The sequence below is a fragment of the Stegodyphus dumicola genome, chromosome 3 (assembly GCF_044657685.1).
Source record: "Stegodyphus dumicola isolate Sdum_Otavi_A_Nest chromosome 3, ASM4465768v1".
Taxonomy (NCBI): domain Eukaryota; kingdom Metazoa; phylum Arthropoda; class Arachnida; order Araneae; family Eresidae; genus Stegodyphus; species Stegodyphus dumicola.
This window is the reverse complement of record NC_140770.1, coordinates 128,917,122-128,935,400: the sequence shown is the minus strand read 5'-3', so window position 1 is coordinate 128,935,400 and position 18,279 is coordinate 128,917,122. Positions and strand designations below refer to the sequence as shown.

The 18,279-nt window shown below is 31.4% G+C and overlaps 1 protein-coding gene across 6 annotated transcripts in view; it reads left to right on the top strand.

The window, feature by feature from the left end:
* Positions 1-18,279, top strand: part of LOC118186057 (STAM-binding protein-like A) — a 99,326-nt gene that overhangs the window by 72,443 nt on the left and 8,604 nt on the right. For 5 of the 6 annotated variants that reach the window (XM_085813311.1, XM_085813310.1, XM_085813309.1 and 2 more), the window contains 3 exons: positions 3,313-3,450; positions 5,178-5,290; positions 12,595-12,697. In XM_085813311.1, the coding sequence (XP_085669437.1) occupies positions 3,313-3,450; positions 5,178-5,290; positions 12,595-12,697 (354 nt within the window). Of the gene's footprint in view, positions 1-545; positions 650-3,312; positions 3,451-5,177; positions 5,291-12,594; positions 12,698-18,279 lie in introns of those variants that run through there. The other variant, XM_085813313.1, reaches the window with a different exon arrangement.

Here is an 18,279-nt window from a genome sequence, read left to right as displayed (position 1 = left end):
AAATCTGGTTTGACTTCATGAATGTTTGTTTTATGTCACTATGCTTTTATGACAGATATAAGTTAGGTATTTCTTAGTTAATGAAAAAAATCTAAAGAGATTTCTGCACTTATGAAGAAAGGAGAAGAGCAGTAATATCATTCAGCAGATTTTTATCTGTAAAAGAGCATACAAATGTATGGTAGCTTTCCAGCATGTTATAACTTCCTGTGATGGACTGTATGATAGAAAAAATGCCATGCTTAGGTGTTATGATAGGATTTTAGTTTTAACACTTCGGCTCTAGTTCCAGTGATCTACTGAGTACAGATGATTTGTATCTTTTCTTTCATACGTCATATGCTCCTTATTTCCCACTGCCAAATCTCAAAAGGCTCAATTGAATGTTGCTACTGTAGTTAAATCTTCCAGTGTACTCTTATTTTCATATTTTTGGCAGATGGAATTGTGTTTAGGTTATTTCTATTTACATGAATGTATTATTTATGATATAATTATTTTTATTGTTCTTGTAGTGAACATAACATTTTTTCCCTACCATACAGTACGTCACAGGAAGTTATAACATGCTGGAAAACTACCATACATTTGTATGCTCTTTCACAGATAAAAATCTTCTGAATGATATTACTGCTTTTCTCTTTTCTTCGTAAGTATAGAAATCCTCTTTAGATTCTATATAAGAATTATTGTAGTACATTAAATGTATACAGTGATAAATTTAAACAGAAGACTTATAGCAAATTATATTTTAAACAATATTAATACACTTCAGTATTTAGTACGACACATTGTGGCTTTTAACAATGCTTAGATTCTTTTGGTATTTGTCTTATAAAGATTGTGCAAATGGTGCTGTAGATGTTTGTCATGATCCTATATTTTCTTTAAATTAGTTATCCATTTTTGTTATTTCTTCATGGACTTTATTCTTGAAAGTTTTCCATATTTCTTAAGTGGATTTCATATCAGGACTATTTCCAGGCCAAGCTAGCACTTTAAGCTATTTAAAATTAAAATAATTTTTCAGGATCCTGAATGTAAGACAAGGAGCACTGTTTTGTAGAAAAATTGCTCCTCCTTGAGGACAGCATGCATTATGCTGTTGAAAGAGATGTTTTTCCAAGGTCTGTCTTATAGTTTTATGAATATACATTTCCATTAATTATTTCGATGTGACCATTGCCATAAACATATATGCTGCTCCAAATCAATGAAGATGGAGGGTGCTTAGTTAAAATCCAGCCTTCTTTGTTTCCTTCCCCATGCTTCTTACAAAGATGTTGAACCTTGTTAATTAAGTATTTGGATTAAATTTTCATTGGGAAAAAAGAACTCATTTTCAAACAACCCATTTTCAGAAAATATGAAGAAAAATGAAAGAAATATTTTCAGTGAGAGAGCAAAGCATAAAAGGTTTTAAAAGTAAAATTCTGAAATAAATTAGAAAAATTGGGTTGAGTAATGAAAATAATTAATTGATTCCTTGCTCTAGTTTTGATAAGTTATGTGGCTTACATTTGGGTTCAAGAAAATCATTTCTTTCTTTGGAAGGGTCAGCTCAGATTTTCTGCATGGTCTACAAGTTTTTAATCCAGTTTTCATAAGGCATCTTTTTAAGTAATGGTGCTGCTGACACTCCATGATCTTGTCATATTCATTTTAATTGTGTGAATTGGTAATCTTTGATTTTTTAGATTCATTCTTATAAAGTTTCCTGTCTTTTCATTCAGAGGATATCTTTTTATGCCCACATTTATTTAAATGCTTCAGTAACAAATTTACCTTTTTTAAAAATAATATTTACAACCTGAAGTGAAATTTGTTTTTTAAACAATTGCATTAGACCTTCTTTGGCAATGTTTAGTATTTTGATTTATTCTCTTAATTTTGTATTCAGAATTTTTTTGGGCTTATTTGAGTTATTAAATAAATTTAATGAAATGACTATGTAATAACAAATAATCTAAAGATTAAAATAAATGTACAAAACTTATAGGAACTACAAAAAATTAAATGAATAAAATTAATAAATCTTAAAGTTGTATTAGTGAAGTAACCAAATATTGTTAACTGTTGAAGTCAACTTTTCTTAAAGGAAAAAAGGCACATAACTTATTTAAATGCAAGGAATTAAAAAGTGTGGTCATTTCTCTCTGTTAAATAAAATGTTAATTTCTAAAATTTCATTTATAAACATTGTTTGCTGAAACAAATTGGAGATTAGAAAACTTTGATAAATTATGCAAACAGCAATAAAAGAGAAAAATCCGTAATATTTTGTACAGGTGTAGATGTTGCACAAACAAGTGTGCTTAGAAAGCATACAGTCTATGGACATAAATGAAAACAATTCGTTATGAACAATATATATTGTGCAGTAGATATTGAGAACTGATAGTTTTCCAACTGTGGATGATATTTGAAATGATATGCGCCATGGAATGGCCATATTTGCCTGGCTACATGGATGATAAATACTTTGTTAATGTATCATAATATATTAGTGACAAGACATGGACATAGTTAATCTATAGATATTTGAAATGTCAAAATTTGATTTTCTTCCAACATCAAAACCTGATTTTCTTAAATTATATACAATTAAAATTTTTAAAAAATGACTTAAGATGATACTTTTTTAGACCATCAAAAGCCCAGTAACTTGCTAGATGGAATGGATAATTTAAGAGATGATAGAGATCTGAATGAAAAGGAAAATTGTCTCTAAATTCATAGAATAAGAAGCATAAATGATAATAAAGGACTATATTTTGTTCTGGTAAATGAAGAGAACTATGCAAGTATGTTATTTTTTTCCTCAAATGGCTGGACACTTGCTTCTCAAGTATTTCTCAGGAATAGTTGAACCTATTAATCATTTAGACATCTTATCACCAAGAATGTTGCTCAAGATATGGCAAAGACATTAGATTAATGTTATAGGAAAAGGAAGGAAGGATACATGTAAACAACCAAGCTGTCCAAAAGTGTCAGAGATTTTTCATGAGAACATCAGGCCAACTATTGTCTGAACTGTGATAGACCAATAAGGCAGCTTAGGAAGAGCAAAAGCAAAATGTATTTTATTAAAAATTTCAGACATCATTACATAATGTTTATTATTAATAATAAATGTATTTTAACATGCTAATACAAGTATTTATATTTACTGTACATAAATATATGTAGAACATAGGAATATTTAATTACTGTGTTATTTTTTGACATTATTCTAAGATTAATATATTTGTCATTTCACATGTACTTTTTTGTAACTATTGGGAAACTGAACCATATTTTCTTCTGCAGTCTCATAATCAACTTATGGTTACACATTTGCTTGTTCCAAAGCAGTCTGGCACATCAGATTCTTGTACTACTGATAATGAAGAAGATATATTTATGTATCTAGATAAACATGATCTTATTACTCTAGGATGGATTCATGTGAGTTTAGTGCTTTGATATTTTACTCAGTTTTTATATTGCATTAGAAATGTCAGTTTTTTTCTTTCCTTATTGAAGTTAGGTTATTGAAAACAAACTGAATAACCCGAAAAAGTTGTTAGTTGATAGAAATTATTCTGAAGTGTAGTATGTTGACAATATGCAAACTTTGGTTTTGATTTAACAAAAGTCCTTTGTATTACAAGAGACAGAAATGAGAGGTCTACTTTTTAGGAGGGGATTCTTCTGCCCAATAGAAATGTGATCAGTGTTGTGCATTTTATTTTTTGTTCAGTTAGTCTAAGATGGAATTGTTTTTATTTCATTTTAAACAAAACACATAGCATAGTATTATCAATATATATATATATATATATATATATATATATTGTAAATATATATATTGTAAATATTTTAATCTTTTTATTGTATTTTTATTTTTCTGTATTGTAATATTTTGTACTAGCTGCTACACGGCCAGCCTCCATCTGGCTTTTAAATGTACCGTAAAAATGCCTAAAAAGAACATCAAACATTAAATTTGAAAACTGCACAGAATTTTACTCTGCAGAACAACTTTAACTATATATTGTATTTCAGTGTTTATTTGTTTCAGAGAATTATAGGTTTCGTAATTCTGAGTGAAACGGTTTTGGAATTATAAAAATAGCACAATTAAAACTGAAGATGTAGACAATTTTTCCTGAGGAGCATGGCAACATTTGGCAAATTCTGCCCAACTTGACAACTTTCTGGAGGAGTCGTGAAAACACATTTTTTAAATTATCAGTTCTTATAATCCTTCCTTCCCATGATAAATTCTTTAGGCATTTTCAAAGCCCCTGCTGCAGAGTATAAATATGGATCAGAGAGCTTAGCTGTGAATCAGCTATGAGACCTAGTGATTAGCTGAACAACTATATGTTAAATTTTACCTTGAGAGTTATCCTAGGAATTTAATGATTTATTTCATGTGTTAAGGAGGAATTGCTGAATATCTGCATTCTCCTTGAGTTATTTCCAACCATTATTTTGTGTATTTTCCTAATAAATTATTCATTCTTCCTGCTTCTATGAACTTATTATTCAAAAAAGATAAAAAATCCCATAACTTGCAACAGTATAAGGTCAGTTTTTAAAAATCATTGTAAACTTCATCAGCTAGTATATAAATATATCTGAACTTTTTATATGCTCATTAAAATAAGATCATTCCATAAGTATTTGCATGAAGACATATAAAAAGGCATTTCATTTAAATCTTTTTGCTCAATTTTTTTTCTTCTGGTAATATGTTCTAAAGAATACTAATCCTGCCATAAACAGCATTTAGTAAGGATATTTTCAACATATGCCACATGAAGAATTAAAAATATTTAATTACTACCTTCTATGGCATTTAGTTGTTAGGAATGGCACTTTTAAATGTATGACACAGCATATGAAGTCCTTTCACTTTTTTGAGTGATCTGCTGCGAGCTTAGTTAAAAAATATACAGTTGTTTTGTGAAGACATCGCGGTACATTTGGTGATGAGGTTTGTTGAATCTTGACATGGATAATCTGAAATTAAAATGCATTATTAACTTAATGCAAGTTAACTTTTGTGTGTAATAATTTTAGGAAAATGTTTCTGTTATTTATTGTAATTTCATTTTTGTAAGTTTATATTTCTTTCTAGCTCAGTGTTTAAAGTAATGTAACTTTAGTATGCATGCTATTTCCAGACTCATCCTAGCCAAACAGCTTTTCTGTCCAGCGTTGATTTACATACTCATTGTTCTTATCAGTTAATGATGCCTGAGGCTATAGCTATTGTATGTGCACCAAAATATAATAAGTAAGTCTCCAAATATTAATTTGGTGTTTTATTGATTAGTATTAACTTCAAATAACTGTACCAAAATTTATTGCATCCAATACATATGACCAATCATGAAGGCCAGTTTAGGGGCTTCACAACATCCTCAGTTGTGAGGAATCTTGAGCTTGAGAGGTGCCTCCTCCTTGCTTGAATATTGATAACACTAGACTGAACTTCTCAATGAAACAATTTTGTACGTCAGATTTTTGAAATCTTGCATGCACTGAAATTCCAGTTTAAAAATTTAAAAATAAAACTGCAGAAACTGCAGTTATGTTTCTTTTTTCAGAATGCTTAGAAATTTACAATCAAATTGACATTGTGGCATTTCCTTTGGACCTAAGAATTTGAAACCGACTTTCAAGTTCCTTGCTTCAGATGCAGTGCTCTAGCAGCAGTTTCTCCATAAATGACTTTCATTGCCACCATTGAAATGGAAGATCACAAAAAATCTGATGAATTTTATTAATCCAGTATCAGAATCAAAAAGCTAAACAAGTCACCATACGTACTAGATAATCCTAAATGTGAAATTTCTTCAGTTTCCTTACTCATGTAGTGTTTTCATATTTTACTACATTTTGATATAAATATTTTCTCTTTTCCTATTTAAACTAATTTACATTCAGAAAAGAAAGACAACTGTAATATATACTATTTTTCAAAATTATTTTTAATTGAGTTTTTATTTTATTTGATACAGTAGACGCTCGTTTTTATGAACTCGTAGGGACTACGAAAACAGTTCGTTAAATCGAGAGTTCGTAATTTAGAAAGGCATCGGAAATTGTTAGTATTTCACATTTTAATGTTTTCGAGACAGGTTAGTGATACTATTCCATGCTTTTATTTATGTATTAGGAATTATTTTTAATAATATTACTACTTAATAAATGATATCCATTCTATTAAACAAACAAGAAATATAAAATATTTGTAAAACATACCTTTATTAAGTCATTGAGCAACAAAATAATCACTTATCTTTGTCTGTTTTAAAACAACAGATTGTACAATGCAAGACTCCATCTTCTCTATATTTGTTAGCATTTCACAATTATCACTGGCCTCAAAAAATCGTCTAAGTTCTGACAAGTATTCAGCAGCTTGTTTTAAAGTCGGTCTTGGTGTTACTTCATTTTCTTCTTCTTCTTCTGGATCTGAAAGTCTCTCATTCTCGTTGATTATGCTGCTAATAATATCGTGATCCGATATTTCCTCCGTGCAGATGACGTTAGAATCCACATTTAAAAAATCCTCGAATGAAAGTTCTGGCAACTGTGGATTTCTACGGCGAAGTTCATGCATGAGAACCTCATCTTTGTCGTGAGATCTATTGTCGTGGATTTCTTCAGTTACGTCTGTTTCTTTAATAAAACCTGCATGTCGAAAGGCTTTAGAAATTGTTTCATCTAAAACATCATTCCATGCACTGATTGATAAATGCATTGCACCAAGAATATCAATCTGATAAGGTTGTTCCCTTTCCAAGCGAAGGATTACTCTTTGCAAGAGCACTGTCTTATAATTTCGCTTGAAACTATTGATTATCCCCTGATCCATTGGCTGTAAAACTGCAGTTGCATTTGGTGGGAGATATTCCACACGGATTGCTTGAAGCCCAGTGACTTCCATGTGTGCAGTACAATTGTCCACGATTAGGAGAACTTTGCGCTTCTCTACTGAAAAACGGTTATCTAAATCTCTCAACCATTTTTTGTAGATGTTGCCAGTCATTCAGGCCTTATTATTAGCATAATATGCAGCAGGAATCTTCTGAACATTTTTGAAACACCTTGGTTTCAGATATTTTCCAATAAAGAGCAGAGGCAATTTTTGTGACCCAGTCATGTTGGCTGCAATCAAAACTGTAAGTCTCTCTTTAGCTTTATTACCTCCAACACATTTATCTCCTTTGTAGGTTAATGTTCTTTCTGGCAAAATCTTAAAAAGCAAAGCCGTTTCGTCCGCATTATAAACGTCATCTGCTGCGTATTCAGAAAGAAGCAATTTCAACTTTTCTTCTTTCCATTCATTTCCATCATTCATGACGTGTCTACTGCTGCACTTTCACCACACACTTTCCGGAAACTCAAACCATTCCGAAATTTAAATTTCTGTACCCAACCATCCGATGCTTTAAAATCTTTGATGTTTAATTTAGAAGCAAAAAAGTGTGCTTGTTCTTTAAGTACATTTCCATCAATTGGAATGTTTAAGCTTCTCATCTTTCGAAACCAAACAAGCACAGCCCTTTCCAAATTTGGGTGTTTTGATTCTCGAAAATATTTTCGAGAGGAGGGTCCACATTCATCATTTCCGTTTTTAGCTCCAAAGATCTTCTCTCTTGCCTTTAAAATCATCGATAAACTATTTTTAGGAATTCCATATTTCTGAGCAATTTGTGTCTTGCTTAATATTTTTTCGTCAACTTATTTTAAAATCTTCTTCTTTATTTTAACCGCTAAACAAATTCGTTTCTTCATTTGCGACATAGCTCTAAGAATCTTACTTAACAAAAACTGGCCCAATCTCTCTCTCGACTAACGAGACTTCACTGATTGAGTTGTCCAGATCAAATGACTATGACATTACAAATAGCAACAACTCTCTTTTAGAAGCAACCCAAACCCCTTTAACACGAATGGTCTTACCCCCACCCAACAACATCAGGCCGATGCTCTTCTGAGAGCCTCCCACAACAAACAACACCATAAATTTGTCCTAATTCCCCCTCTTCTGCGCCCCCTCCTTCCTTACTGTACTTCTTCGAATGTTTCGCACTTGCTGCCTCAAAATAGTTGGAGATTTTATTTGACCTTCACACTTCGTCCCAATGAAACACACAGAAGTATGAAAACTGAGTTCGCAAAAAAGAGATTTTCCTGATTTGTAGTTCGTAAATAAGAGCGCAAAATTACATTACATCTATGGGAGTGTATTCGGGACCATTCGCTGGTTCGTCAAATCGAGAGTGTTCGTAAAAAAGAGGTTCGTAAAAACGAACGTCTACTGTAGTAGAAATTTGTTGTTTCCAGTTGACAGTAAGAAGTGTTAATTTTGTTTCAGGAAATAATAAACATTTAGCTGACTTTCATAATATTTCTCCCATTATTGAACGTAATAAGAAAGTATGAAAATACACCCCCCACAAAAAATAAATGAATCTTATGTTAAGCAGTGAAATATTTGTACGAATTTTTACGATATTTTACTTTTTTTTAACTTTAAAATACTGAGATAATTTATTATGGGGTATAAATTTTAATCAGAAATTTTGAGATTGTAAGTTTATTATTATTATTTTTCCTTCTGATGTCATCATTTCCTGTGTTGAAGAGCCAGGCTTTGATAAATTTTACTTGTTTTTTACATTAATTAAATCTAATATCCTGCACATGACTATGTCTCAATGAGTTAAGATCATTTGTCTTTTTCATTCATTTTTCATTATAAAAGATTTTACACTGATTACAGTAGCAAAATTTCTCATTTCTTTTGTTGCATATTGGAGATCATCTGATAAAGAGGAAAAATGTTTGTAATTACATAACACTTAAAGAAAAAAATCCAAATTTTTTGCGATATATAAACAGTAGTATCAAGTCATGCATTTAGAATTAAAATGGTGTAAATTTGTAAAATTTTTCACATTAAAAATTAAAAGCTATAAATAAAGTGCAGCAAATATAAAAAGGAAGAAAATATGTCAAAATTTAATATGTGATTGGAATGCAAATCAAAAATAGTTATAAAGAAAATTATGCATTCGTAAGTATTTCTCCATTTTAATAAATAATTCCAGAGACATACTGGAAGTAAAACTTTTATAAATAAATGATCTTACTTAAAAGATACTTGATTTGGGAGCCAATTTTGTATGCATGTGTAATTTATCTTTAATTAATGCTATGCAAGTGAAAAGTAATTTATAAAGAATTGTTAGAATCTGTTTGGAATCTATTTGGAATCACACTTCAATTGGTAGTATTTAATTTCTCATTAGTAATATTTAGTTTCTGTTTCATGTTATCAAAAATTTATTTTCTAATGCTAAAAAGATGTCATGTAGCTCTTAGACTTCCAGCACTAACTTTTCAAAAGCATTGTGTGCATTAAAGCCATTAGTGATTTAAACAAAAGAAAATTATCTCCATGTGTCACAAAATAATTTTCAAGGATATTTTTATACCTTTTATTCTAGTGGTCGATTTAACAGAGTGAGGGAAGGAAAATATGCCTTGCAACAAAATCTAGGATCTAGAATCTTCCTTGGATTATAGACATGTTAAACATTTGAAAAGTACCGAGTGGTGAAATGTAGGAGTTCTTAGTGCTTTGTGTGAACCATTTACTTGTTTTTTTGTTTACTTATTCTCAGAAAAATGCATGTTTTTCATGCCATAAAATGAAATTGATCTGGTCTACTTTTCTTGTTCATATCAACAACATTAACAAGGCAAACTGCAGAATTAGACACTATAATAAAACTTCTAAATGCAACGTTGTGTGTGCAGTCCCAAGAAAAGGGATTTAGTAAAGCATTGCAGTCCCAAGAAAAGGGATTAGTAGCAAGGGAATTGATTATATATTTAGAGTGAGTTCTTCGGTCTAGTGATACCAGATGTAAAACTATAAAAAGCAGTTTTCTTATGAAATCAGAAATTAACCCATTTTAGCAGAAAAAAATAAATTACAGCTAAATTTTTTAAATGTTATTATAGAAACTGCTCTTATGCCATTGAAAGAAATATTGTTTTGTGCTAGGAATATCTGAACAGCGGTTGTAATGAGCTTGTAGATGCTCTGAGGAACCCAAAATGAAATTCAGAAGGTATAAATACCTTAGATCTAGAAGTGCTACCCCCCCATGTTATTACAAACTGCCAACAGATGTCTGACTTTGCCAACATTACTTCAGTACATTTATGAAAAGAATTTGGAAGACATTTTCCCAAATATGTCACAGCTGCTTGAAAACTATTCAATAGCAAAAATATTACATAAGTACTAATAAACTTTCAAAACTAAAGGATTAGTTTTAATAATTTATGTAATGGTCTGACCATTCCATAGAAAGTATATTATTAAAAGGGACCTATTAAGATGCCCCTTCTCCTCATGACCTTGCCAATCATTAAACCCAGCAAAATCACTTGTACAATAACATGTGTTCATTTCATGCAACTCTTATTCATACCACTTGTTTTGGAAACTCTCAGATAATTTCTGCTGCACCTTGTTTATTAATTTTATCAAGAACTTGACTAATGTAGCTAGAGTCATTCATAATAGTTTATATAGTTTGTTCAACAGTGATTTTAGATATCATCAGCATTATCAGCTACCTATCATCGTAGTTTTCCAGTTCCTCGGTGCTATATCCTTTCCAGCTATCAGAAAAGATAAATAATTCCTTGTTTGATATACTTTTCAATTTTTGTTATTATGCTTCTGTCAAGAACAGTCATAAAAAATGTTTCGCTACTTTCACAGCAAATTTATACAAAATCTATTTTTGTGCCATGTAAATAAACTCGTGTCTGTTTCAGTGAGTCACCAATTTTGTAACATTCTTCTTTTTGCATAGAAGTCATACTCACTTCTCGGAGATAATTACAACAATCTATTTGGAGGTAATTCCAGTTCTTCACAGAACTTCTTTGACATATATTTTTCTGCTCAATAAACCAAATAGCTGTCATAAATGAAATACAGCTCTCTTCAAACTGATTTCTGACCTCAATTCTAACTTTTTACTTGCAATTTTCAATGCATTTTCATGAAATTTGATTGTTTGAGAAGTATAATGTCACAGAATCTGAATATCTGCATTCTCTGTTGATTAGACAAGGCACCAAATTTCTGAAGAAATGCAACATTTTCTTTTCATCATTTAGTAAACTCCACAGTCCCATTATGATTCCTTACAAGGAAAATGCTCATACTAATCTGAAAAATGACCTTTGAATTTAATAAGTTGAAATCCATGCTAGTTTGCTGCATACATGCACATACCTGGGTTATTACGTAAATATATTTTGGTGACATTATGGGTTGCTTATTTTAGTGTCATAGTGTATTGCCTCATGAATACATTTTAGGGAGTGCAGATAATGAGAAAGTACCGTAAAAATCTCTAAGTTTACTGCCCTGCCAATGATGTGAGTGGTGACTGCCAGCTTGTAAGTTATTGGCCAATAACCATTAATCTGTAGGCCACCAATGATTGGCAATTTTCATGAGCATAGCTATGCTTCTATTTAATTTTAATTTAAAAATCTGTTTAAATTTATTGCATTGGTGTTCCTCAGCGACCTACAGGCTGATTGTCAATAGGCAGTCAACCTAAGTCAGTGTCATGGAGCAGCGTTAGAGAAATTAGTGCACTCTTAGGTCTCCAAAAGCTTGCTATTTAATCCATAGCTACTGATCTGGCCATTCACTGCTGATCTGTCCTTGGTCACTTATGTACTTTGGTGTAACCTAAAATTATATCTGAATTTACTTTAGTGGTGTGTAAAATATATCTATTATACTGGTCAATATGATTTTTTTTTATCATTTTAATTATAAAAAATCTGTCTTAATTTATTGCCTCATTCCACATTGTTGACTGCAATAACCTTTCAACCTATATGTTATCACTGACCAATAGCTTTCATATGCAGCAGGGTACTTCTGCTTAATTTTAATATTTGTTTAAATTTACTACTATGGCTGACGCCTGAAGTAGGAACCCCCCCCCCCCCCCCCGCCTCAAACTAAGGTGTAGATAAATAATTTCTCAGTGACTATACAGTGCAAAATAAAACACAATTTAGTCATGCACCTTGTTCAGAATTTCATTTTGTAAAACAATGTATTTCTTTCATTAATTTAGAATTTCTAAAAAGTCCAAATTATTACAGAAAAACTGTTTCACTATGCCATTTTTATGAATGACAAAAATCTAATTTTCAAAGGAATACTATAAATGGATGTTTTGAGATAAAATCCAAAAAATAAGCTCGTAAAATTTGTACTAAAAATTTCTTTGAATGACATTAAATTTAATTTCTTCACTTAAAGTCAATTTGTAAATTATATTTACTCCACAATTAAGCCACGTGATATATTTGGAAATAACTTACTTTGTTACTAAGAATTAATATTAATTGCTGATATTTTGCTTACTGACAGTAGATGAAAGAGTATTTTCAAAGACTTCATGTTATTAATGTAGTTATGTTGTTGTTGTATATTTAATTTAAAACCAATAAAATGAAATTACTTTTCAGAACATCTATATTTTCCTTAACACCTGATTATGGTTTAGACTATATATCTCAATGTCAACAGAAAGGGTTTCACCCACACCCAAATGATCCTGCTTTGTATGAAGTAAGTTATTTACTGCTTGTTTCAATGAAGCAACATTTTTTTATTCATAAATTTAAATATTTTCTCATTGATCAAAATCGTAAAAACAACCTTGTATTTAGCGTAAGTATAATGAAACACTCAATCGATTTCGAGGGCAGCTAAAGGTCCCTCCTCATCAGGAAAAAGAAATACCAAGAAAGAAGAAAATAAAGGAGGAGGAGTTTCAGAAACACGTGGTCCTTATCAGCACTGCGCATGGTTATAACTGGATTTTTAATCAGAGTTGCACTGGCCGCCTACTTTTACTGAGCCAGGCTATCTGATCAAGCATAAAGGACAAGAAAAATTAGTGAAGTTAAAATAGGGAGCGAGGGGCAAATGCACCTTCACGCTCAAAATCTGAACTTCAAATAATGGAAAGCAACCACTGAATGGATTTTTATACCCTTTGGTAGTACCAAACGAGAGGACGTAACGCCAGCTATCGGCAAAAATAACTGAATTAAGATAGTAGAATTTTAAAGGCATTAGGAAGGACTGGATTGGACCTCAAATCATTAACTAAACCTGCTAAATCTTTGTGAATGTGAAAAGCCTCAAGAAAATCCAATTCACCTATGGTAGAAGCCTTTTTGGATAATTTTTGCAGACCCAAAGTCAAAATTATGGTTAAATGTCCAACTATGATATGCTATTGAAGACTTGTTAGTTTCGCCTTTTCTGACATAAGATTCATGTTCCTTGATACGAAACTTCAATGCTCTTTTTGTTTGGCCAATATATCTTAAACCACACCGACACGATATACTATAAATTCCCCAAGAATTCAAGACAGAAATGCAATCTTTTAGAATCGAAGGATGAATTTTATTAATAGGGGAGAAACCGACTTGAAAATTGAATTTCTGGAGAATCCGTGCAATTTTATAGCTAACAGAAGGATAAAATGAAAGCACAACAAGGTCATTAATATTATTTCTAACAGTGGAATGTCTTCTTTGATGGGAATCTGAAAATTTTTTAACGGCTTTATCAATAATCACGGGAGAAAATCCACGGTCAATTGCAACTGCTCTCAAATAATTAAGTTCATTGGTAAGCAAAGATTCAGAGGAACAAACTTTAAGCGCGCAGAATACATAATGGTAAAAAGAAGCCATTTTTTGCTTAACAGGGTGGCATGACTTGGCATGGGGTGGTAAACAAACTGCAAAGGGATAACGGTACACAGTGGTGCTAAAGTCAGTTTCATTGTGGATTATAAGAATATCAAGGAAGGGGAGGGAATTGTTGGATTCAATTTCAAGAGTGAATTGGATGGCTGGATCAATTGAATTCATAATAGATAGAATCTCGGATAAATCCTCTTTATAACCATCAAAAAGTGCGAAAGTGTCGTCAACATACCGAATCCAAAGACGAAAAGATAGTTTATCAAATAATTTCATCTCAAAATAGTGCATATAAATGTCAACAAGTACCGGACTGAGAGGATTACCCATAGCCAATCCTTCAACTTGATGAAAATATGCATTTTGGAAAACAAAGTGGGTTTGACTCAGAGAAACTTTAGTAAGCGTTTTTCACGCTTACTAAAGTTTCAAGTCGTTTTCTCCCCTATTAATAAAATTCACCCTTCGATTCTAAAAGATTGCGTTTCTGTCTTGAATTCTTGGGTAGTTTATAGTATATCGTGTCAGTGTGGTTTAAGATATATTGGCCAAACAAAAAGAGCGTTGAAGTTTCGTATCAAGGAACATGAATCTTATGTCAGAAAAGGCAAAATTAACAAGTCTTCAATAGCATATCATAGTTGGACATTTAACCATAATTTTGACTTTGGGTCTGCAAAAATTATCCAAAAGGCTTCTTCCATAGGTGAATTGGATTTTCTTGAGGCTTTTCACATTCACAAAGATTTAGCAGGTTTAGTTAATGATTTGAAGTCCAATCCAGTCCTTCCTAGTGCCTTTAAAATTCTACTATCTTAATTCAGTTATTTTTGCCGATAGCTGGCGTTACCTTCTCGCGTTTGGTACCACCAGAGGGTATAAAAATCCGTTCAGTGGTTGCTTTCCATTATTTGAAGTTCAGATTTTGAGCGTGAAGGTGCATTTGCCCCTCGCTCCCTATTTTAACTTCGCTAATTTTTCTTGTCCTTTATGCTTGATCAGATAGCCTGGCTCAGTAAAAGTAGGCGGCCAGTGCAACTCTGATTAAAAATCCAGTTATAACCACGTGCAGTGCTGATAAGGACCACATGTTCCTTCTCACACACAGACTCCTTCTCCTTTATTTTCTTCTTTCTTGGTATTTCTTTCTCCTGATGAGGAGGGACCTTTAGCTGCCCTCGAAATCGATTGAGTGTTTCATTATACTTACGCTAAATACAAGGTTGTTTTTACGATTTTGATTGTCACATTAGCGTGTTTCTCTTCTAGTCTATTTTCTCATTGATCAGTTCAAAAGAAAATATGCTTCGAAGGTCACCCTCTTTCCATTGCATAGAAGGTCATATTTTTCGAAGCTGTCTTTAGCTAGAAACTGCACCTCCGGGCCTGAAAGACCCAACGTGTGTTCTTGCATTTGTGTTTTTTTTTTTAATAACGCCTGTACAAGAATTTAAAAGATGCATCGTTATTTAAGCTGTAAAGATGAAATGAAACAGCTTCAAACATTACTTGTCGAAGTATCAACAGATGAAGAATCAATAAATGGAGACGATGAAGAAAGTATTGATGAAGAGCAATTTAGTGCTCATAAAACTTCATCGGAAGAAGAATTTGATTCAGATAATGAAATAGATGCATCCAATTTAGGCGAATTTTATACTGGGAAAGATGGGATTACAAAATGGAATAAAAAAAGCCGAAACAAAATATAAGAACAGTTTCGCATAATATTATCACTAAATTGCCTGGAAATGTTGGTGATGCCAGAACTGTATCGTCCCCTACAGACTCTTGGTTACTACTGTTCGATAATACCATATTAGAGCGCATTGTTGGTTACACAATGAACTCGAAGTTGATCTGTCAGTACTATCCTTATCTTCAGGGCAGATGTTTTTATTTTATTTGATTATTATTATTATTATTATTTTATTTGTTTTTATTTATTTCTTATAATTACTAACTAAATGTAGTATTTCATCTCGATGTACTCCATCTTTGATATGATTTAAATCAAATTCCTCATCATTATAAATATCACGAATACACATTAAATAGTTTTCTGGTTGCAATTTTCTAATTTCGGCTATGCGTAATGTATGCTTTATGCATGCGCGCGTTGAAAGAAATGTTTAATAAAGTAAACAAATAAATATTAAGCTTCTTTTTTTGTAAATTTTGATACCCTTTAGATCATAATTGCTCATTATTTTATAAATTACTTTTTCATATTTTTAATTTTATAATTTCTGCATGCAATCTTACCAGATTTAAATTGATGATTTATAATCTGGAATCACCGAAGTCCCGACGAGTCCGGATTAAAGACTTTTGACTGTAGTTATTTAGATAAATCCATGCTTCATGAATAGTTACAATGTATTTTCATTTATCTCCTAAATAGTTTTCATACAGGGTTCTATGAGTTTTGCAGTGAGCCACTTGCCTCGGCAAAAGCTGGTGAACATTATGCTTTTTAGCTTTATTAGTCGTAAATTTTGGTTTGGTATTTTATTTACTGTTGCTTCACATGTATTTGAAAAGTTCACTATTGATTTCTGCACTGGCAGATTTTTCTCTTGTTTCCAATGATACATTAGAAATACTTTGTTTAGGTCTTCTTTTGATATAGAAATAAAGATTGATGATTTTTCCCTTTCCACTTAACAATGTTGCTTATTTTGATTATTGAAATTTTAATACTGTGCATTTCACAATGTTTTGGAATTATGGAATGGGAATATTTTCACTTCATCAAAAGCATATCTTTCAATCCACAGTTTTTTTTTTTTGTTTATTACCCTTAGGTACTTGCATGGAAAGGGAAAGATGTCCTGTGGAGGTCTTTTTAAAGAAAACTGCTTTGTATCCACATTACACATGGAGAAAACCACAAAAACACCCTGCAGCCAGCCTTTCACTGGGACTAACCCCAGACCAAACTACTAGCATCCAGTGGCTTTTACCGCTCAGCCACTGATAGGCCCACCGTTTTTTCAAATGCAACATTTTGAAAGAAAAATAAATTTAAAATTAGCTGACAATATTTCTCATTTCAAACAATGTGGAGAGTTTCAATTCTTAATTTCACTTTGGCACTAAATAAAGTACATTGTTATTGAGGAAACAATCATTTAAGTGTAAATTTGTATGACCAGTAATTTGGCTCCATAGAAGCATATGCTTGGCATATATCTCAAATCAAAACATTTTACATAGAAACATTGTTGATTTTACACATACTGATATTTTATATCTCTGATGCCATCCTGGTGAATCATTATTTTTTATATTTTGTTTTCATCACTGCATGCTTATCAACACATGAGAACTTGAGTCACCCATGTAGTGATGCTTAAACATTTTTTTAAAATTTTATATTAGTAATTGAATAACAAAGAGTATGGTAACCTTTTTTATGTTGACATTACGCTTGGTGATGATTACAGATTTAAGTTAAATGTGTTAGAAAGTGTTGACGGGAAAAATTTAACAAAAATTTCTTTCCATATGCTAAAAATAAGTTTTGTTAATGATACTTATAGGCCAAAAGATTACATTGAGTGCTATTTGAATTAAGAATAACTGATTTGTTATTCACATAAACCCAGAACTGGCACCAGAACTTGTGTGGTCCGCCAGGAAGAAAATTTAGGGAAGAAAAAATTTTTGGAATTAAGAGAAGCATTGAGCAACAAAATTACAGGATTACAAAATTTTTAGAATTTAAGGAAAGTACTGGGACCCAAAATTTAGGAGCAGCAAAAATTTGGAATTTAGGGAGGTGCTTGGTAACAATATAAGATAAAAATAGATTGATCTATCAAAATGCTGTAAATTACATTTTCATCTCCATATTTAAATTGAGAATATTGAAAAGAAAAATTGCTTCGGTTTCATTTTTTGAAACTTGTGATCCTCTTTCTAATTTTATACACAACTTTTCTGTATGAAACATAAAAAGTTATTTTTAATTATGAAAAACTAATATGAATGTTAAAAGAAATATGAAAGGTTATGAAAAAAGAGCCCTTAATAGAGGATGCGTTTATTAAAGCATGCCTCATAGCAAAGGATTTGTTTAAATATTACTGCTGTAGATGAATTTTATTCCAAGCAAAACAGAAAAGGAAGAAAATTTGCTCACCAGGCTCTGATGAATTAGAAGATATATTTGATGATTTGAACAAGCATGTTCAATTTCATATCAAGTTGGCAACTTTTTAGTCTTCTGAAGCCTTTTAAAATTAGTTCATGTAATCAAAATTGAATGAAAGCTATTTTAAAAATAAAAATTAATATTTTTTTCTCTAGATTACATTTTAATGTAATGAGAAAATCTTGGAGAGTAATGCAAACTTTCTGATTCTGATTTAGAAATCATTTCACATGCGGTCACCTGTTTTGCGATGATTATTTCAAGTTAAC